Source organism: Bicyclus anynana, chromosome 18, assembly GCF_947172395.1.
Source record: "Bicyclus anynana chromosome 18, ilBicAnyn1.1, whole genome shotgun sequence".
NCBI classification, from domain to species: domain Eukaryota; kingdom Metazoa; phylum Arthropoda; class Insecta; order Lepidoptera; family Nymphalidae; genus Bicyclus; species Bicyclus anynana.
The window spans coordinates 9,222,938-9,240,664 of record NC_069100.1 but is presented as its reverse complement, the minus strand read 5'-3'; the positions used below and the strand labels follow the sequence as shown (position 1 = coordinate 9,240,664).

The window sequence follows — 17,727 nt, the reverse complement described above, 5'->3', positions numbered from 1 at the left end:
CATAACTTTTCACTATAAATAGGCTCGCGCTTTGTTTTCAGTTCTAGCAATTGACCCAGTTGTTTTATTTGTTGCATATTGTTTTGAGCAATATTTAATTTGCGTGTAGATATTTTGTGTTGGTCCCTGCACGCTTTCAGTTAAGTTATCGCGTTAGTGTCGCCTCCCTTAGACTCGCGCTCGCCGTCGGCGGCGGGCAGCGGCAGCGACGACGCGAGCGTGCTGCGCGCGTCGCCCGCGTGCCGCCGCTACGATACGCGCTGCGACCACCTGCTACCGTGCTTAGGTTTCACACCTTTTTATTTTTTTATTTGTTTTAATTTATTTAATAGGGTACTAGTGTATATAATCAATTAATTTAATTTAATTTGTTTCATTTTGTTTGTGCACTTTTCGCTTGTATTTTTTATCATTATCTAATAAATTGTTAGCGTGGGCACCGGATAAAATATACAGGACGATTTTATTTTATGTGTGTTAATTTATTATTTATTATATATTGAGCCGTGATAGCCCAGTGGATATGACCGAATCCGGTCCGGGGCATGTACCTCCAACATTTCAGTCGTGTGCATTTTAAGAAATTAAATATCACGTGTCTCAAACGATGAAGGGAAACCATTGTGAGGAAACCTACATACCAGAGAATTTTCAATTTCTCTACGTATGTGAAGTCTGCCAATCCGCATTGGGTCAGCGTGGTGGACTATTGGCCTAACCCCTCTCACTCGGAGAGGAGACTTGAGCTCAGCAGTGAGCCGAATATGTGTTGATAATGAAAAAACGAAAAAAGTTGAGTTGAGTATATTATTAACAAGTATACATATCATCGTCCGCAGCTATGACAGGCGTGGGCGTGGGCGTGGGACTGGGAGTGGGATGCACGGGCACGTGCGAGAGGCGGAGACACATGGCCGACCAGGTGAGGCTTGGATTGATAATCTACGAGTACTTTTCTCTATGTTACCGGCAACTTGTATGTAGGCGCGTGGGCTTAATGACGCTTATTAGATCCGTTTTAGTGGTCTAGAATGAAACGCCATTTCTGTTGCCACGTTAGTTACGTGCTGTGAGCATTTATTAATAATTTATTGGTATTGTTGTTTGGTGATTGGCAATGTGTAAATTAAATGGTTAATGTAAATTAAATTTTGGTATGTATATTTGTATTTTTTATAAATTTTGGTATAATGAACCGTGATAGACCAATGAATATGACCTTTGCCTTCGATTCGGAGGGCGTAGGTTTGAATCCGGTTCGGGGCATGCACCTCCAATTTTTCAGTTATGTGCATTTCAAGAAATTAAATATCGTGTCTCAAACGGTGAAGGAAAACAACGTGAGGAAATCAGCATACCTGAGAATTTTCTTAATTCTCTAGGTGTAGGAACTAAATCCGCATTGGGCAAGCGTGATGTACCTACTATTGGCCTAACAGCCGCCGAATATGGGTTGATAATGATGATAATGATAATTTGCATATAAAATATGGGACGAATTCGTAATTATATGAATGTCAAACAATGAGTAACATGCGATTTAACGCCCTTCTCTCGCAGAGCACGCCGCTGCTGGCGGGCGTGGCGCCGCTGGGCTCGCCGCAGTCGTCGCTGGCGTCTCTGCACCCGCCGCCCGCGCCCTGTGAGTACCACGCCCTATTTACTAAATAATAAAAATAATATACTGTAAGAAATAGTATTTTGAGACGGATATAACGTCAGGTGGCGCGACTTGTTTCCGTAAAGAGTGGGGCGTTAGAGAGGGGTACGATCGGCTTCAATGTGCTCGTGGCGTTAGAGACGTCCACATTACTTGTTGAGTGTTTTTTTATGGGCTGCTTGGAATAGGCGGGAGGAGTGACTAGAGTTGAAAAGGAGAGTGTTTCTTAACAGTCAAAGGACCCTTTAACCCTACACACAACGTTCACAAGTGCGTGACTCCACTCAAGTTCATTCTCTGCCATTCTAGGGTTTTATTTTGGTTATATTTGGTTATATTTGTTTATTAAGTTGTCCTGACAAATGTTGTGAATCATTGTAAACCTTTGTTCGACATTAGTTTTCTTATTATTTGTAAACCACTTCTGAGCATGCTAAAAATATCTTTAAGTATATACATTTATATTTGCAAATCTATGACTTATTGTGTACTCATTTGTTCATAGTATATCTTGAATATTAACAGAAGAGACTTCCAAATAAAGGTGCCGTCAATTCGTCAAAGTTACGAAAAAATAGTGATCTAAAGCATGTCGATAATATTACAATTACTACGTCGAAACATACGGCTTACATCTACAATTGTTCCGAGAAAGCTGAATTTTGGATATGACGTGGAGTTGGCCTAGAAAAAATTAACGTATTAACGTCATTATTCTCGATTAAGATTTCCTAGATGACATTTCCATATGGTAAAAACAATTTTTCGATATCGATCATGAGTAAAAACAAATATCTTTACCTACATTTTTGAAATTTTTTATCGATATCTCAATAACGATGAACTATTGGTAAAAATTGTAAATGGCCTTAATTATAGAACGTTCAAAGAACAACTAAAAAGTACTTAATTAAAATTTTCGTATCTCAATGGAGAACCGAGTTATTGTAAAAAAGACTGAATTCAAAACTTTTTTCAAGATGGTCAAAAATGCACATAAGAAATCTTGGTTGAGAATTTAAAGATAGGTTAACTTTTTTAGGCAACCCCCACGTCAAATCCAAATTCACCATTCTCGGAACATGTGTTTCCAAATGTATATATAATAACTAGAGTAAATAATATACTTTACTTTATTTTGAGAGAAGTTAATTTTAACAAGAAGTTTCTTACTTATACTGGTTATACCGGTTTCATTTTTATCTTTTGGTGGGATTTACGCTACCGGTACGGGATTATATAAACGAATTGGTGCGTCCAGGTGGGTCCGGGCTGTGTCCGCTGGGCGCTGCGTGCTCGGCGCCCGCCAGCAGCGCGTCCGACGTGTACGCGAGCGCCGCCAGCGCGCGCGAGCGCGGCCACTACGTCGCCTACGAGCCGCTCGGACACTACACGCAGTGAGTAGCTTCACCTTCCGCCCTTCTGTGCTTCTGGAGAGCACGCAACATGATACGCTCTGCGCTTGATATCTATCCAATCGTGTATAATCCGGTTCCATTGGATCTTGGAATTTATAAAATTGCCTTTTTTTGGATCCACGTGAATCTAATTTTACATTAAAACAAATTTTTGTAATATTATTGTATTATAAATAATCGGGATGATAACAGTTTTTTTTATATATTATATATAAATTTGGGGTATGCTAATAGTGAAGCAATTTTGTAAAAGTAACAGTATATCTGCGATCGTTACTTTCGGAGCTACAGGGATTTAAAGGGTCAGATTTGCGGCGCTGCCGCGGATCCCTGAAAAACGCCCTATACAAAAATGGCACAAACTAATGACGTTTAAACAAATTTCAAATGTCTTTGTTATTCGTGCGTTAATGTTTATAGTTCATGTATTGAAAAATGACACGTTTTAATGTAAGGAAGCTAAAAATTTCTGAATTTCCGTCTAATTACGATAGAAGAATTTTTGTAGATTTTGCAAACATCCAGTCAATCTTTGGTATTTACATATTAATTAGTTAATATTGACTTCATTTACCCGAATGTCTCATAAATATCAATATCGTCATCAACCCATATTCAGCTCACTGCTGAGCTCGAGTCTCCTCTCAGAATGAGAGGGGTTAGGTCGATAGTCCACCACGTTGGCCCAATGCGGATTGGCAGACATCACACACGCAGAGAATTAAGATAATTCTCTGGTATGTAGGTTTCCTCACGATGTTTTCCTCCACCGATTGAGACATATGATATTTAATTTCTTAAAATGCACACAACTGAAAAGTTGGAGGTGCATGCCTCGGACCGGATTCGAACCCACACCCTCCGGAATTGGAGGCAGAGGTCATATCCACTGGGCTATCACGGCTCTTTAAAATATTCAAACCTAATCATCATCCCCATAGTGGACTGATTAAAATATAATGAATGTTAAATGGTTAAGCAGTCATAATTCAATCTCTGTACGCACGTGGTCGTTGCAGCCGCGAGTCGCTGAGCGCGGAGAGCGAGCGGTGCGCGGCGGGCGCGGGCGGCGGCTCGCTGTCGCGGCGCGGCTGCGGCGGCGGCCTGCACAGCTTCGCGCTGCCCGACACCGCGTCCGACCACTCCACGCCCTCGCACTCTAAGGGTTAGTGCTTCCTTCCCACAGCTCATTACTAGCGTACTTCCTCTGTCCACTGTAAAACCTTCTTTTTTCTATTCATCATAGTGGCGGAGATTTACAGGTTAGTCCAACCACCCCGCTACAATACGGGTTAGCGTAAAATGTTTCACTTTCTAACGATCACTATTAAATGTTAACGTTAATGACCATGTCTTACACATGACAAGACATGTCTAAACATCACGTTAGACTCCGCGACACGAAAAAAGTACCGCGGCGAAAATCTGAATTGAGAGCGCCTTACACAAATGACAATAAGACCGACGATGATATCAAACAGTTATCTTTACTCCCGCAGCGGGCAGCGTGCGTGAAACGTCGCCGTACAAAAAGAGCGCGAGCTCATCTCCCGGACACTTACCCAACCGCCTGCAACTCGGTAAGCACACTATTAAATACTAGCAAACAAGGGAATACGGATAAAATATAACGTACGTCTATGTCGCCTTCCAGTAAAACAATTTTTAAAATCGGCCCATTAGATTCACAGCTTATTCAATGCAAACAATCAATTAAATCTCTCCTGTAAAATATTATTATTGTTAAATATTAACATAGATAGTAGTGGCATTTTTTTAGATTAATTAATCAGATTTAGGCTGCAAGCCCACCGAAGCGGAGCGCAGCAGCGGAGCTGGGAAACGGAGAAATATTAACCAATAGGATTGTACAAAATCTCCGCTCCTCTCTAGTGGACAGGGACTTGCGAGCTAGTTTAAAAATTTATATAAAACGGTAAGCGGAGTGGGGAAAAGGAGCGGGGTTAAATAAATGAAATTTAATATTTATTTATTTGACATAGTCGTTCGTTTCTCCGCAACGCTCCCTTGCTCCGCTTTGGTAGACAGGCAGCCTTCGACTGGTTTAATTTCAGTTTGATTGATGGTTACATAATCAAGATATGGGCAAATAGCTACAAAATAAATATTTACGTCTGTAAATTCTAATGTTTTTTTTGGTGATTCTCTATTAACAACAAAACTTGGAGGATTAAATATAAATCCTTCTGAATGTCTACTGTTTGTTTATGTTCATGTGGTCTTGAACATATTTATATTTATAAACGCAAATTTAAATCAGTTTTTTTTCCCTATATCTATATTTATATTTATAAACGCAAATCTAAATCAGTTTTTTCCCTAATTAGTCTAATTAACCTATTTATTATTCATTTAATTCTTTTAATGTTTCTATTCCAGTACACACATGTTGAGGTAACCTATAAGTGGATCTATGACACAAGAACTTGACAAATCCATTCTTTGCAAAACTCAATTTTAATTGTCATAATCTGTTGCTACCTACCTGCTTAACAAGTTAGCCCGCTTCCATCTTAGATTGCATCATCACTTACTTAGGTGAGATTGTAGTCAAGGGCTAACTTGTAAAGAATAAAAAATAAAAAAAACCGTATAAAATAAATAAATAAATAAAACACCTGTTGCACGCAGGCGGCGCTGTGGCGCACTGCTCTGAGGAGTTGGAGCCGCTGACGCCGTCGCGCTCCACGGAGCGTTTGCACCGCGAGATGCAGAACCTCGAGGGGCTCATGAAGGACCTGTCCGCCATCACGCAGAACCAGTTCCACTGCTAGCACGAGCCCGGCGCCGCGCGCTACTTCGACGTGTGACCCGCCCGACGGCGCGATGGGCTGTCGGAGATAGACGTGTGACCAGCCCAGCGCGTTGGACTGTCGATTGGTGTACCAGTGAGGACTGAACACTAGAAGCATTCCATCGACAACGTGCAATTTAAGTGTTGTGAAGTGTTGAATGATGAAGGACCTGTCCTTCATTACGCAGATCGAGTTTCACTCCTAGCACGAGCCCGGTGCACGCACGCACTCCCAATGTCTTTGACGTGTGATTAGCCTAACGGCGCGTTAGACTGTCGGAGATCGACGTGTGATTAACCTTACGGCACGTTGGACTGTCTGAGATCGACGTGTGATTAGGCGAACGGCACATTGGACTTTCTGAGATCGACGTGTGATTAGCCTAACGGCACATTGGTCTTTCGGAGATCGACGTGTGATTAGCCTAACGGCACATTGGACTTTCGGAGATCGACGTGTGATTAGCCTAACGGCGCGTTAGACTGTCGGAGATCGACGTGTGATTAGCCTAACGGCACATTGGACTTTCGGAGATCGACGTGTGATTAGCCTAATGGCACTGTGGACTGTCGGAGAACGACGTGTGATTAGTCTAACGGCACGTTGGACTGTCGGAGGTCGACGTGTGATTAGCCTAACGGCGCATTGGACTGTCGGGGATTAAAGTGGGACAAGCCCGACGAATTCGCCCAGTGCTTTGGACTATCGGAGATAAGTGTACCAGTGAGGAATTAATGCTAGTAGCATTCCACCGAAACATAGACATTGATAGCCACTGTTATAGTGTCGTGGAATGTTTGACAATGGAAACAGACATTAACTCGAGTGACTTTGAGTAGACTCGAATTTATCAGCGGTGGTGTGCACTTCATATTAACGTGAAAGCACTGCAAACCTTCAGATTTTTTAACAATGCTTAGTGATGAATGACGAATTCGCCACTTTTTCTGTGTTAATAGTAAATACCCTGCTCGAAAACTACAGCACGCCACCGTTGTCTATCCTATCCTTTTTTTTTATGAAATTGTTCTTGCGACGGAAAATAGTTAGGTTTACGATTTGTTGCAAAAACAAAGTCATGAATTAAGGACATTATCTTATTCGATGTGATAATTCGTTGTCTTGAAAAATTAATGATTTCGAAATTAAAAAGAATGATGGGATGACATTATTAAAATATGACAGTTTATGGAAACTATTCATTATTTATGTGTGTGGTGTTATAAATAGAATCCGACACTAGCCAGTCGAATGTACAATGAATCAAAGCCTATTTTGTTGCTTCTGTATAAGCTCAACCTGTGAAAATCGCACGAAAATAAATTTAATACTTTACTAGCTTAAAAAATTAAGTTTGGTTGTGATTTTTAACTTTTTTACTTTGACATAAAAGACATTTGATTTTTTATTTACATTTTGAATTTTTTTTATTAGATTCACATCCATGCTATATTCTGATTGTTCTGTTATTCAATATTGTTGTATAGATAGATAATAATAATAATATTAATAATTATTGGACACTGGCTAAGCGGTTTCGATTTTACGAATTTAGTGCCATATAATTTACGAACTTGGCTAACATACGGTGAAGTAAATATCGTATAGTGTCTATACGATACGTACATATGCGATATCTATGTCTAGAAGTGTAATGCCAGCCACACACGGTCAAGTATACGTTTAGGGATGTGAACATATACGATATTTCGATATTTTATCCACATCTCTAAGCTCTGTAGACTTCACGATATACTTGATCGTGTGTGGCTGGCGTAACACGTTACTGATATAAGTGTAATTTGTTTTATAAATGAAACGAAACTATTATATGATAACTTTAATTATAATTTCTGATAGTGCTATGTTATGAACAAAATCTCGCTGCAGGCGTTGCAATAATTCGCGGCAGAAGAGTGCAGTAGGCTATATGGCGTATATAGGCTTTATTGCACTCATATATAATCAGGATCAAGGCCTATACCTATTGTAGTCATAATAAACTCAATATGAACTGCCCCTTCAAGTCATAAATGTCAATAGAGAAGTGCAACACAGCGGGACCATTATCGGTAAACAGCTTGTTATGTAGTGTTTCAGAATACCAAGACTATCTACCTAATTTTAAAGGCGGAAAATATTTTAATAAGAACACTCATTAAATTGGATCAAGTATATGAAAAATGCTAGAGGACGTGAATATTTAATGGAAAGAACTAAGATATTTTTGTGTCAGAACGGACTTTATAAGGTATCTAAATAGGAACGACACGTAAATATAGCTTAATATCAAAACGTTGTTAAATTATTAAGATTGTAATGGCTACTTATCGATATTTTTACTACGCCCTTCACTAAAAGGCTCCATAAGGTATGTAACTTCTAGCGAGATAGACATAGGGAAATTATTTATGGCGCGACGAGACCGTTCATAACGAGATCACTAGCTTATAACCTATCCCGCGAGATTGTAAACTGTCGATACATTGTGAACTCCATACATACTCCTAAGAACGGGAACTCGAGTGGTTCAGAAACCAATAATTAGGCTAGATTAGGTATTTTTTTTTATTTGTGAATGTACAAATAAATTCCTTAAAATCTGCCTAATTGACACGTTACACAAACACGTTAAAAATGTAAGCACTATGTTGTTTCATAATCTATCGCACTAAAAGCACAGTTTACAATCTAACTCATCATCATCAGCCATCATGTATCCACTGCTGGACATAGGCCTCTTTTAAGTAGCGCCAGCCGGATCTATCTTTGGGTTTTTGCATCCAATCGATGCCTGCCACCTTCCGGAGGTCGTCGCTCCACCTAGTGGGGGGGGGGGGGGGGGGGCGCGCCCGACACTTCGCTTACCGAGACGCGGTCTCCACTCAAGGACCTTACGACTCCAACGACCATCGGTCGTCCGAGAGACATGACCAGCCCACTGCCACTTCAATGTACTAGCCCTTAGAGCTATGTCGGTAACTTTCGTTCTTTGTCGAATCACTTCGTTCCGGAATTTATCCCTCAAAGAGATTCCAAGCATAGCTCTCTCCATAGCACGCTGAGCGACTTGGAGTTTGTGGACTAGTCTCGCTGTCAGTGTCCATGTTTAGGCACCGTAAACTACACGCTCGTCGGCACAATCTAACTGTATTTATAATATTACGGTTGATTCAACCTGTAGCGAGATGTTGGCATAGTATAGCACGAGGTGTGGCGCCAGTGAAGAAGTTGCTTGTATATTTTCGTGTAAAGCTAGTCAGTAGGTCGGGCGGCTTGCGGGACTACTTTCTTATTCTGCGCTACATACAGCACTAGGCACATCGATTTTTAATATTGGTGTGGTTGGCTATGACAGAAGTAGCTACTATCAAGCTCAATATTGCTGTCAAAAATCGCTGCCTTGGATTCGGAGGGCGTAGGTTCGAATACGTCTGGGGCATGCACCTCCAACTTTTCAGTTATGTGAATTTTAAGAAATGAAATATCACGCGTCTCAAACGGTGAAGGAACAACATCGTAAGGAAACTTGAGAATTTTCTAAATTCTCTGTGTGTGAAGTCTGCCAATCCGCATTGGACCAGCGTGGTGGACTAATGCCTCTCATTCTTAGAGGACTCTGTCTGAGTCTGAGGAGGCTCGGGCTCAACAGTGAGACGAATATGGGTTGTTAATGGTGATCGTTGAAAAGCGACGTTTGACTTCCATGTTCTCAGATTAAGAAATGCATTCGCTGCTAAAATATAGGTATAATTGATGAATGATTTATATTAAAAACGGCCTCATATGTGATGTATGTAGTCATATTATGTAATATTTGTTTTGTTGCGTAAAATAAGAAAGTAATCCCGCAAATAAGTATATTAGTCGGGTCGCAACTTGTAGCCTATAGTGTAAGGTGGATTGTATAAATTTTTGTATTTCCTAGTATTTGTACATTTTTAAATGGATTTCTAATTTCTAATTGGGTGAATTCACGGTACCAGAGCCGGTGATTATTTGTATCATATTGCGCCGGCTCAGGTGTGGTTAGTTCGCTCCGTGGCCTACGATAATCCTTTTATTATATGATCTAGGTCGCCATATTAATATTTATTATTCTGTCTTTTGAATATACGATATCGCTTGAGCTATATTTTGTCTATTTCTTTTAATTAATAGACGAACGAGACCGATATGATCACATTTTTAGAGTTTACTCCTTAAGAATCGATTTTTCATATACAAGGTGTCTGGTAAAGAACCTATAAAGCCGTCAACCAGGAGTTATGGAGAAGTAATACATGCCTATGAAAAAATACGAATTTCCTTTAAGCATTTGACATTGGACTCTAACATTATTGGCAAAACTTACGAATTCGTACAGTAGGTACCTACCAAGATACACGGACATTGGACACAGTTCACATTACACCGGATGCCATGAAAAAATCAGATCAGATCAAATCCACCTCAGTTGAATTTGGACCTGTACGCAAATTAAATTAAATGTAAACAACGAAAATATCTCAATTCTCAACACAATGGAAAACTTTCATCCTGACATTGATAGCCCCCGGTATGAAAAAATATGGGCAGTAAAATTCGATGAAAAAATGACAGCGTTACGTTTTTGTGCGCAACCCATTCTGCGCACCTTTCACCGTGCGCTGCCTGCTGCACCTCGGTTGCGCACCTTTAATTTTTCAGGCGTAGTACACACCTATTTAGAGAGTCGATCTGAAAGAGTAAACTCCATTAGTGCGTCGGAGCTGACACACTTTTTTTTAGTTAACAGACTGATTCTAATTAAAAATATGTAACTGCGCGCTTCAAGGACCAAGATTTTTCATATATAAACTAAGATTGCGCTCTTTTTTTGACTGTTAATGCGAGAAATGGACAGAATATAGTTTTTTTCGTACTATCTGCGGTGTGAAAGCCGCTCACTGTAAATATTGTACCGTACTGCATCGTGATAAGGTCTTATATCGAACACCGTTTTTTGATAAATTGTTGTTTAATATTTTGTAAGTCGTCCGGGCGAGCGATTGTTAGTCGAGCGAAATCTTTCAACTAAAATAGGATAAACTGTTTTTTCTATAAAAAAATATTTATTGTAGTCCTAGAGAAATATTTATTTCTTTTTCGAAAATTTTGCTGTAGTAGAAATTTTGGATTTTTTAAAAGCTGATTAAATCAGTTTCATGAGATTATTCCCTTGTATGGAACAAATCGTGGCAACAAAAGTTGGTCAGCCATCGCTCTCTAACCACTTAGCCCGGTGTTAACTTAGACTACCCTCATACATACGATAGCTTGGAATCCTCACGCTATCCTTTTAATAACCTTCAGTCGGGTTCGATACCCAGCTTGAGTGATTTTAGGAAATCATATATTCTGAACTTACTCAGGTTATCTCGTGTTAGGTTACGATTGTAGTTCGTATTTGTGTAACATTGGTTATGTATTAGGATGTAAATGATTTATATGTACCTACACTGCAGTAATATTTTGCCTGGAAGAAATCGCTACTTAGCGTTAAGGCAGCCTTTGTCATTGTATTGTGCAAATAAAATATATATAATAAATAAATAAATTACTGACAAAAACGTTCCGGTAAGCGTCTTGCCAGAACATTTAACGTTACGATCAGTTTTGTGGATAAGAACCACTTAAAAACTTTAAGTAAATTATCCAAGTTAAACGCGCTATCAAGACACTTAACATAAGTAGGACTGCAGTCAAGCTCTAATTTGACATTAATTTAAAAACTTAATAAAGCTAGCACAGCGCCGGGCGTTGCTCGCTGTCTCACGTATGAGGGGGTCGCCCTTTTCGACCTTTACAACTTGTCCGTGTAAATAAGCCCTGTTTAATATTTTTCTATAATTATTATTATAAATAAATACGTAGCGTAAGTACCTCGCCTCTCGCCCCCACCACCCGTCGCACCCGCCGTCTGCGCGCGGCTTCTCTTTGACTGTGACGTCACTTGACATATGCCTGACATATGTACCTAATGTCGGGCATATGGAGTGCCTTTTATTCTGGATGTGATATGACCAGAATGAATGTCACAGTTACAAGTATTACCTGTTAAAATTAATATCGAGATTTCGGTTTCAAAGTAAGTTAAAGCGTGTGCGAGTCGTGTTGTAGAACAATCACAATTGTTCAGTACACCAAAATTGCGTACTGAAATATTGTGATTGTTCTACAAGATTTTATTTATGTTATTATATTTGATAGTTATGGAGGGAGGTAAGGGGAACTCGTGTGAGGGACTAAATAGTATTCACTTGTAAACCTTGAATATAGTTCAAGTGTGACCAAAATATGTTGTACTATAAAATGTAGAGATGGAAGTTTGCTGTATTGTTAATTCTACCCATCTTAATTTGAACATTTAATTATGGAGGGTAGAATTGTGAGATCAAATTTACACTAGTGCTACAGTAGCGCCTCCATCCTCCTCTGAAAATTAAAAGAAAAACTAGTGAGTTGACCACAAGCTGAAGTAAAACTTCTTTCAAAAATAAAATAATACATGAAAGAGAAACTTAAAAGTTAGTAGCGCCATCTCTCGTGTTGGACTTGATTTACTTCAAAAGCTCTTACTAGTTCATAATTATACCGTCAATTAAACGGATTCGACGCTGGCGTTACAGGTTTTGTCGTAATCAAGAAAACTACAGATGGCGCTTTTAAAACTTAACTGAATGTCGTTTCATTTGCACTTGAAAACGCATTAGTGCTTACTGCCTAAGTCAAGCGTGCATAAAAAAGTGTTACTTCAGTAAGATAAATCTTCTTACCTCTACCATAACTAAGATATCAACAAATGAAATTTTTGGTACGTCTCAAATACACGTTTTCTACGCACAACTACCTACATCTGTGTGCAGACGCGCGTGACATTGGTGCACTTCATGTTGAATGTTTAGACTTACACGATCTTCCTCGAGTTTTTCATCCGTTATAACAGACAGTTTGTAATAATCCACACCTGACTCAGTCGGCCGCTGACAGGTTACGTAGGTAAGGGTCGGTGCGTACAAATGATTACACTGGGGTGACAGTGGAGACAGACTAACTACTATCAATATGATAAAATTATTCGTTAAATTACGTATTTTGGCTGTGTGGTGAGATTTCAATTAATTCACTTTTGTAGTTAAAAAGGGAGCTAAACATAAATTTACTGTAGGTATTTTAGAATTTAAACTATTGTGATTGTTATTCATAGTAATTTATTATGAAACACGACTAAAACTCAACAAATACAAACGTCGGAGCATGCCCGACTAGTTTCGAACCCAAGTAATTAAATAATTTAATTAAAAGTTGGATTACAATATGCAACATAACCTTACCTGCTACTAAAACTTAACTACATAAAGGTGCGTGATAGTCGGCGGCTGAATTGAGAGTCAGGTGTGGATGTCCCTTTATATTGAGTATTCGTTGACGTGATATGTATTTTCGTGGACTGATTTACATTTGTAGCTTATTTGTCTTATTGGGAGTTTTTATATCGAGCGCCGCCATTTTGTCTTATTGTGATTTCTGATTCTAAGTATTTATTAGACAAAAAACTAATCTTGCACATATTTTACCTAACTATAGGCCTAATTTTTAAGTGTACATAATTCGTATCATTGTGATGCAAAAGTTATGTACAACGCTCATTATTCAAGTGATTCAAGTGCGTCAGTATTATTTTGTTTTAAAAATCAATAATTGGTGTAAAGATTTATGAACAATGATATTAGTTAAAAAGCATAAAAAACCAGGGAAAGGTAATATACCCACAAATTCCTATAAACAAAACGCGTTTGCTAAAAAAAAATAAAAAGGCAAAATGGTGGCGCTCAAAGTATCATATTATTATTAAGGGAAATTTTAGACTGATTTTTTGTATTGTTTATTAATATTTTGAAAAACTGTATAATTGTTCTATCGCCAATTGTTTACCGACCGCATTGACACGTTGAGTTTGCCTCACGTAAATCTTGTACACACGTCTTGACATTAGTTCGTTTGCTTTGTAATCGTTTCACTTATTCACTTCGGAGGACCATGAAAAACCACTTAAAAGGACCAAAAATTCTATTTCGAAGGACCAAAAAATCACTTCGAAGGACCATAAAAAAGTAAGAACCTCTCGATAAACTGTTTATCAAGGACTGTAAGAACTTTTAAATTTATAAAGTTTTAAAGAGTTTTTTTTTTCTAAGCATCGCCGTCGGTATAAGTGTCTAGGGCCCCTCTAGGCTCATGAATTGGACACGGACTGGACTTACTTGGCGGCTGAGCCGACGAGCATATGGGTAGACATAGAAAACGGAAAACCCAACGTGTAGGTATGCGCAAAAATAATAGACGGGCGTGCTGCCCTAATTTTATTCAGTTCTTTTAGTTGCTGAGCCTAGTATTACTACTAGTACTAAGCCTAGTATGGTATTCACGTGTCTCAGCGGTCGGTACACAACATGGCGCCACTGTGGTTACGTTCCCACCAGCAAGAGACTGCGACTACGGAATTCTGTAATTATATAATTTACTGTATAGCGTAGGAGCGGGGCGCCGTGAGCGACCACCGCTCTGTACTAGTTCAATAAACTTGTATTATTTATTGACACAAGTGTTTTATTACAACTACCCCTTTGTGGCGACCAAGGAGTTCGCAACATCCAAATAAGATACGCGGGCGTGTGGGCTATGCGACCCGCACATTTAACGATATGCCATTCTTTCTTATTGATCAGTACGGCCATACCACATCTTCCATCAAACATTCATCCCTCGTTTTATAAAGCAATATGCAACAATAAATGAACATCAGTGCCTCTTTACAGTAATGAAATAATTACTAAATAATCCTACACCTATCTCACTTCATATCAGTGTTTTTATAGGCATGCATTTAGTTTGCAAGATACGGGCTATCTTGCCTACTAAAAGGGATAAACAAATATGATTTAGAAATGAAAAGGAAAAATTTAAGCCATTTCAAAAATTCTACAGAAGCGTCCATGTTTTATATTCATTTATTAATTTTGAAAGAAATCAATGTACGTAAAATTATTTTATAACAGGTTGGATTTTAAAATAATTTCATTTAGTTTAGAAGCAGTTTTTTCAAGTTTGTGAGACTCTTTTAATTTGGTATACGGTAGGTGTATGGCAATTTAGTGATAATGTAAAAAAAAACAACCATTTACTAAAAGAAACATTCGTGTAATAGGTAATCAAATATTTTACAATTATTTTAAAAAGTACATACAAAATTCGAGATGACAGATCAAATCATCAACTGTTGTTTCTTACTACCACACACAGAATAAGGATCATACAGAATGTATATTTACAAGTGGTGAAGCCGGTGAAACCCATAAAAACGTCACGCATCTCTTTCATATACAAACTTTTTTCATAATTAGTGTATTATTTATAATAATCAATAATTACCAATAAAAAATACTCCATCTTATTTCTTTAGTTTTTGTGAACAGTTTTTAAAATATTTACAAACATAAAACTCCATTTTTCTTTAATAATATTAGAAGTCACTGATGCGACGCTTCGTGTCGTACTGACTCGAGAATGTATTCGTTTTTGAATTTTGTATTTGGGGCGGCTACGACACCGCGGTGTTCCGAGCACTCAATAAAAAAATCAATTAAGTCTATTTCATCATAGATACACTAATTATAACCTATTCTCTTATAAACTATATCATTATGTGCATCGTAATTTTTTATTTTACTCTGTGTACTATCAATTGAAACAGAGCGAAGTGCGTTTGATACAAACGCGATAAATATATACTCAATTTATTTTCACTTATTTATACCCTTTTAAGTAAAGACACATACATTAAGGAAATTTCAAACTTAAACTAACTACAATGAATCAGGCAATCCTACGAAAATGTATTTTTATAAACGCATATTTATTTTGTTATTCATAATATATACCTATACCTACTATAAAAAATGACTTATGTTATACCTTAACTAAAACGTGCACAAGACGCTTGTGCGATGTATAAAAATCAGAAGTTATTTGGTACAGGAAGCCATTGGCTTATAAAAAGTTTTATAGTATTGCTTACTACACGTATTCTATCTACAGATAACTAAACTAACAGTGCATTATCTTACAGTGAGTTAACTTTTCCTTTATAGTATTACTATCATGCTTAATTAACATTAACAGTACATAAAATCAGATCCGGTCTGAAACGACCATCTCCTTTGGGTTAGAATAAAAACTTAGATAACAATCAACGTATGGAACCCAAGTCTTTAAGACCTAACATGCGAAATATGTCGTACAATCAACGTATGGAACCCACGCGAGTTTCTAAGACCTAACATGCGATCACGACATATGTCGTGAAGACAAAATGACATATTGTCGACGGAAAATATCGCTCTTTCTTTTGTTGTGATATAATTTGACTGACGGCCTCTGTGGCGCAGTGGTCTGCGCGGTGAATTTACAAAACGGAGGTTCTGGGTTCGATACCCGGCTGGGCCGATTGAGATTTTCTTAATTGGTCCAGGTCTGGCTGGTGGGAGGCTTCGGCCCTGGCTAGTTACCACCCTGCCGACAAAGACGTACCGCCAAGTGATTTAGCGTTCCGGTACGATATCGTGTAGAAACCGAAAAGGGGTGTGGATTTTCATCCTCCTCCTAACAAGTTAGCCCGCTTCCATCTTAGACTGCATCATCACTTACCATCAGGTGAGATTGTAGTCAAGGGCTAACTTGTAAAGAATAAAAAAAAAATGAGAGAGAGCGATATTTCCAACTCAGTCGTTTGCATATGTCGGGCCTACAGTTAACAATGGCTAGGTGTCGCCATTATCACCCGCTATGCTGCGGCGGTAGCGCGCGTCTACCTCCTCGCGGTCGACGCGCTTCATGACCGCGAGCACGGCGGCGCGCAGCAGCTCGTGGCGCGGCGAGTCGCGGTACATGACGCGCTGCCGCTGCCCCGTGCGCACGTTCAGCAGCTGCATCTCCGCGGCGGCGCGCGCGAGACGTGCGCCGGCGGCCGCGTCCGGCACGACACTGAGCAGCGGCGCGTACTGCAGCGGCTCGTCCGTCAGCCTCTCGTAGCGCTTGCCGTTGACGCGCACCGTGTCCGGGCGCGCGACGAACTGCGGCCCGTCGCGGCACACGTCGCAGCGGCGCGTGCGCTCCACGGCGACGAACTTGAGCGGCCGGTCGGCGATCTTGCGGTAGTAGCGCTGCTTGATGTTGTAGAGCCGCGCGCGCTCGCGCTTCGGGTCCACGCCGCACGCGCGACACACCTGATTATTACATTATTGTTGAATTATATGTGTATTACTAATACTATGGTTGCTATATAATTACAGCTTCTAAGCGTTTCTGTTTTAACCTTATTTTAGAGCAAACACATGCAAATCTTCGTTTCATTAGTACATTGGGAGATCAAGTTCAGGATCATTTCTCTCTCTACAAATATTTTGTAGTACAGTATTAGAAAGAAAGAAAAAAATCTTTATTACAGCATTCTGCCACACAACACAATATGCTCATAATATCATATAATGCTAACAAATAATATTGTCATATTAAATAATATGACAGGACAATACCCTGCGATGTGTGGCATAACCCAATAAAGGGCCCCAACTCAGCATATGCTACATACTCTTTAAATAAAAAGAGCATGCAGCGCTGGTTATTTTTGTTGCTGGTATTACTAATACTATGGTTATTTTTGTTTAACGCCATCTGCTGATGTCCTTAAGTTTTCCTAAACTGAAGGTTGCCTGGAAGAAATCGCTACTTAGCGATAAGGCCGCCTTTTGTA

The 17,727-nt window shown here is 39.2% G+C and overlaps 2 protein-coding genes across 7 annotated transcripts in view; one reads left to right on the top strand and one right to left on the bottom strand.

Moving 5' to 3' along the window:
* LOC112055154 (neogenin) overlaps positions 1–14,514 on the top strand; it is a 138,784-nt gene extending 124,270 nt beyond the window's left edge. For 2 of the 4 annotated variants that reach the window (XM_052887199.1, XM_052887198.1), the window contains exons 22-28: positions 158–286; positions 840–922; positions 1,561–1,642; positions 2,922–3,057; positions 4,098–4,243; positions 4,578–4,658; positions 5,731–14,514. In XM_052887199.1, coding sequence (XP_052743159.1) covers positions 158–286; positions 840–922; positions 1,561–1,642; positions 2,922–3,057; positions 4,098–4,243; positions 4,578–4,658; positions 5,731–5,873 — 800 coding nt within the window. In that variant the 3' untranslated portion in view covers positions 5,874–14,514. The remainder of the gene's footprint in view (positions 1–157; positions 287–839; positions 923–1,560; positions 1,643–2,921; positions 3,058–4,097; positions 4,244–4,577; positions 4,659–5,730) is intronic. The other 2 variants (XM_052887200.1, XM_052887201.1) reach the window with 2 other exon arrangements.
* Positions 14,515–15,095: 581 nt separating this feature from the next.
* Positions 15,096–17,727, bottom strand: part of LOC112055156 (uncharacterized) — a 39,889-nt gene continuing 37,257 nt past the window's right edge. For all 3 annotated transcript variants that reach the window (XM_052887196.1, XM_052887195.1, XM_052887197.1), the window contains exon 23: positions 15,096–17,200. In XM_052887196.1, coding sequence (XP_052743156.1) covers positions 16,736–17,200 — 465 coding nt within the window. In that variant the 3' untranslated portion in view covers positions 15,096–16,735. The remainder of the gene's footprint in view (positions 17,201–17,727) is intronic.